The sequence below is a fragment of the Danio rerio genome, chromosome 22 (assembly GCF_049306965.1).
Source record: "Danio rerio strain Tuebingen ecotype United States chromosome 22, GRCz12tu, whole genome shotgun sequence".
In the NCBI taxonomy this organism is placed as follows: Eukaryota; Metazoa; Chordata; class Actinopteri; order Cypriniformes; family Danionidae; genus Danio; species Danio rerio.
The window spans coordinates 11,947,501-11,952,500 of record NC_133197.1 but is presented as its reverse complement, the minus strand read 5'-3'; the positions used below and the strand labels follow the sequence as shown (position 1 = coordinate 11,952,500).

General features: G+C 33.6%; 1 protein-coding gene across 1 annotated transcript in view; it reads left to right on the top strand.

The window, feature by feature from the left end:
- Positions 1-5,000, top strand: part of zranb3 (zinc finger, RAN-binding domain containing 3) — a 127,654-nt gene that overhangs the window by 52,775 nt on the left and 69,879 nt on the right. The window contains exon 6 of the mRNA XM_017353438.4: positions 2,947-3,032. Coding sequence (XP_017208927.2) covers positions 2,947-3,032 — 86 coding nt within the window. The remainder of the gene's footprint in view (positions 1-2,946; positions 3,033-5,000) is intronic.

Sequence of the window (5,000 nt, the reverse complement as noted above, 5' to 3'; positions counted from 1 at the left end):
TATTTTCCGAATATTATAATCTGTAAGTTGTTTTGTCTATGTAATGATCTTTTACTACTGTAAGTCTACTAATTATTGTTTCCCTCAATGTCTATTGTCTTACTGTTTTCTTCCTGACGATTAAAAGTTCTTGAGCTCTGGAAAGGTGCTATATACACACAATTTGTTTTTATTAATGTTATTACTACTACTACTACTACTACTACTACTACTACTACTATTACTACTACTATTACTATTACTACTACTACTACTATTACTATTACTACTACTACTATTACTACTACTACTACTACTACTACTACTACTACTACTACTACTATTACTACTACTATTACTATTACTACTACTACTACTATTACTATTACTACTACTACTATTACTACTACTACTACTACTACTACTACTATTAATACTACTACTACTACTACTACTACTACTACTACTACTATTAATACTACTACTACTACTACTACTACTACTACTACTACTCCTACTACTAATGATAATAATAATACTAATAATAATAATTGTCACAACATTAACTTCACGGTAATTAGTGCAGTTAGGATTGATCCGTCAGATTTCGATCCGTCAGATTTATGAACGAGAATACTCTACCTGCTTTATAGGAGCCATATTATGAATTTTAATATCATGTTGGACTACTGAAGTTTGTGTCGGAGTGTCGTGAAATAAATCTGGATATTTTCCTATCAAATTTCTGATGTCTTTCTTTTGAGATTTCGACAAATGTGTCAAATACGCAGACCAATTTTCAAGAATCTTAGAATATTGTAGTGAATTTTGAGTATTGCACAGTACCATCCTAATTCGATTCTACAGATCTGGCAACGTAATTGATTTCGTAGTTTTCTCAAACGTACTTTCGTGAACAAAATATGCTTTAAGCATATTTATGTGACAAAGATGGTTCTTTCTTCTTTGATCGGGTGTGCGAAAAACACAGTATCGCTTATTGTGCGGTCAATTACATGAGGTCAAGAGAATCGTGCAGTGCGGAACCAGTTACAGTGAATATTTTAAAAAATAATAATAATACTCTCAAAACAATCTGAAAAGATATTCGCTCTGTTTACAATGGTTTTGTTATTATTTGCAAACACATTGTGCAAAACAATGTGTTTGTGAACATTTTGCACAAATTCGTGAAATATTTGGGAACAATTTAAAGAAATGCACTGTTCACACCTATTTTTCCGCTTGACTTCCGTTCAGTTTGTAATAGTTCGCAGTGTTCATTAAAACATAATTATGAGCAGTGAAATTCTTTACAACTTTGGCCAAAATGTTTGTAAAACGAAAAATCCTTTTGAACTGAGTGAATTTCTTTATAAAGCATTGTAACAAACAGAAGGAATTTCTTTGCAAACGTCACGTCATAAGCAGAGTGAATTTCTCTTCAAATGCTTGAAAAAACTTCTTACAAATAGAGTGAATATTTTACATGATTTACGCAAAACCATTCTTATAAGCAGAAAATAATTTTGCAAAACTATTCTTACGAACTATGGCTGCACGATTCTGGAAAATCTCCAATATGCGTTGTCTGAGTATTAAGATAACAAAATCCTACAATATAACATTTCTATAGAAAAATACTAATGCTAACTGCTAAATCATTTTAATTCAAACTAGAAAAAAACTGTCAAGCTGCAAACATTTAGTCTTTAAAACAGTATAGTGAACACCTCAGCAGATATTCTGTTGTCATTTTCCTCTCTTATTTCGACTCCGCCCATTGGTGTTTATTTTCAGCTCTGGGTTCATCTTTAAGCTGCTCCAGCCAAAAGCAGAACAGCATCTATTGGGGGAGGTGGGGATAAAGATAGTACTGCCCCATCTGACTTGTCAAAATTAGATAAACAACCAAAGTATTAAATAAATGTAATTCATCACACGCCTACAATAAGTATATCGCATATACTTGTATTGCGATAACTATACTTTCGCAATTTATTGCACAGCCCAATTACGAACTTAGCAACTTTTACTGCAAACTGTTCACAAAAATATTTTTACAAACATGAAATTTATTTGCATATTCTTAAAAACTAAAACTACGAACAATTACTCACAACTACGAACAATACAAATATTTAAATTACTATTTTAATAACTTCTTTTAAGCAAATCTGTGCTATTGTTCATTAAGGGGAAAATAAACTTGAGCTGAGTGCAACAGTTCACACACTATCTTGTGTCTTATGAATAGAGCACACTAAACAGACCGTGCAGTACATCCACTCTTTAAAACATCAGTTTTAGTTGCGTTATATTAAATATCGTGTTTACCAGCTTTTATTGCTGTATCACCAATTACTGATGGTCAGTTAATTGACCAATACATTATGCAGGACATAATTAAGGCTTCATCGTTCAGTATACTTTCCTGGAACATGAAGAGAGCTGCCATTTTGCTTCTAAGAAACACATTCACCACATTATCCCGCAAACTAAATCTACGTCAATGTGTACATAAAGACCTCTCAGGCTGGACTCTGGTGTGTAATAACGAGTCTCAACCTCCACTGCTTCTCTAATTCCTCTGAAACGTCTTGCCGGACTTATGAAAGACACCCTGTTTTCTTAATTCATCAAGATAATCGCTGTTTAGTTTATACTAATATGCACTGTGAGACTTTCTCTTAGAGGAAGCGCATTTGCATTTTATGAACTTAATACCTGATTTAATCAGCTTTAATCAGCAGAGTATTCGTCGGCGCCGGCTATAAACAGAATTCTGCTGACTAGTTTTCAATAAACTCCTGATTGCGCAGGTCTGAGGTCAGAACTTTAACAGTGTCCCCTCTTTTTAATGCTATTTGTTCCCATTTGGATGTTGCTGCTGTAAAGTTTGTTGTGCGTGTGTGTGTGTGATTTGTGGGGTGTCGCATTGATTTGACATCTTGCTCTTTCTTTCAGCTTTTCATGCAAATCGATGCTTTGTATCCGCGGAGGTTTGGAACCTGGAGTGACTACGCCAACAAATACTGCAACGCACATTATAGGTGAAAACCTTTCTTTTTATTGCACAATACGGCATTCAATTGACAGCTTAAAGGTCTCGTGAAGTGCTTTGAAATGTGCATTTTTATTCGATGTTTGACGTAATCTCAACCAAAACATGCAGAGGGTGGGACATAATATAGCTCCTCCCCTTTTAAACAAAAAACAGCCAACAGCGTTTTGTTTTATCATCGCTCTGCCATTGAGAAGTGTCTTGAAGGGGGCGGGGCATTTCTAGAAAGCAATTGATTGGTCGAAAGATTTGATGAGAAACTGAAGTATGAGGTGACATGAATAAAATCCTTGATCCATTTGGGTGGAAGTGATAAACTGAAAGCTTTACATGTTTATATCAGTTTTATATCTTCTAAAGACAATTTTTGTCTCTAGCTTATAAACATCCTAAAAACTAATATGGATACTAACATCTAAAAGACGTTATTTAAATTTCATGGGACCTTTAGTAGACCAACTACTAGCGCAGGCCAATGAAGTAGTACAGAGGAAAATGTTCGCCTCACGCTTGTCTGTGTCTGGACCAAAAAGCAGTGTTTAGTACAAGTATTACAGTGTTATTTTACATGAAGGGATTCACTCGTGCAGTTATGTCTGATAAATGTAATAATCCATATTGTTAACTAATAGTAAAAATACAGCCGGCTTCTTTTTGTTCCTTCTGGACTTGAATCGTTTGCTTGGTTTTGTCACTTCAGTTTTATGTTCTCGCTCTCTGATTTGTTGCTGAATAACCAATCAGAGCACTCTCTTTCACTGATGGCCAATGCAGATTCTACATGTTGATTCAGGCCAAATTGATTCAACGTTAAGGTGACAATGTGCAAAGTGTGAAACACACTAAACCAAATAGCCTGACAGATGCACATCATCACCATCTTAAAACCCCTACATATATTAATCTTAATATATTATAAGATTTATGACTAGTCATTTTGGGCTTAATTTACATTAAGGAACCTTTACTGATATTGAAAAATATCTTTGTTAATTCTTCTTACAAGCAGGACAAATTTGTGCAAATTGTTTTCCAGACAAACAAACTTTTACAAACCAGGATTTTTTGCAAAATTTTTGTAAACTTGTTAAGCTAAGGTAATTTTGCTTGTAAAACCTTCTCGCTAGCGAACCAAAGTTCTTTGCAATTATTTGCAAGCACTTCTACAAGTAGAAAAACAATATGACATTCCTACGAGCAGAAAAAATCTGTGAACATTTTTTTATAAAAATGTTTTTGATCTGAGCTGAAAAAATGTATGACAATTCTGTTCATAAAACCATTTTGCAGACCGTTCTCTGAACCATTGTTACAAACGATTCACAAAACCACTCTAGCGAGTAGCGTGAATTAGTACAAATTATTCATAAAATGATTTGCATATTGCATAAACCTATTATGAGCATAATGCATGTCTATCATACCATTCCTATACAAGAGAGTCAAAACTAAGTTTTTTTTTAAGATTTACTTGTTAGAGTTTTTCTTTTATTATGATAGGACAATATGTAGACAAGAAGTAAAGTTGAGCTGGGGAGGTTGGTATCAGAAAATTATGCAAGCTGAGACTCAAACTCAAGACACCTAAAACACTATGAAGCTATTTGAAGAGAGCGAATATCTTAAATCATAAAGAAATCACAGGCCCGGTGTTATAATGGATATAAATTACGATAGTACAATAATTTTAGTTTAAAGTTTTTAGTCTGGTTTTAGTTTTTATAATCACAATGAAATGCAGTGTTAGTTCCCAATACGTTAAAAGCTATTAAAAAAATAATAATAATAAATTGTACATAACTGTGTATAGAAAAAGAAAAATCCCTTTGTATGAGGAACTACTTTCTTTCACCATTCATTTACATCTGCAGCTGACGTCAGAACAGCAGAAACTGTTACTAATTCACCAACGTCTCTTTAGAGCTAGTATTTGAATGATTCTTTAGCGTAATGTCTA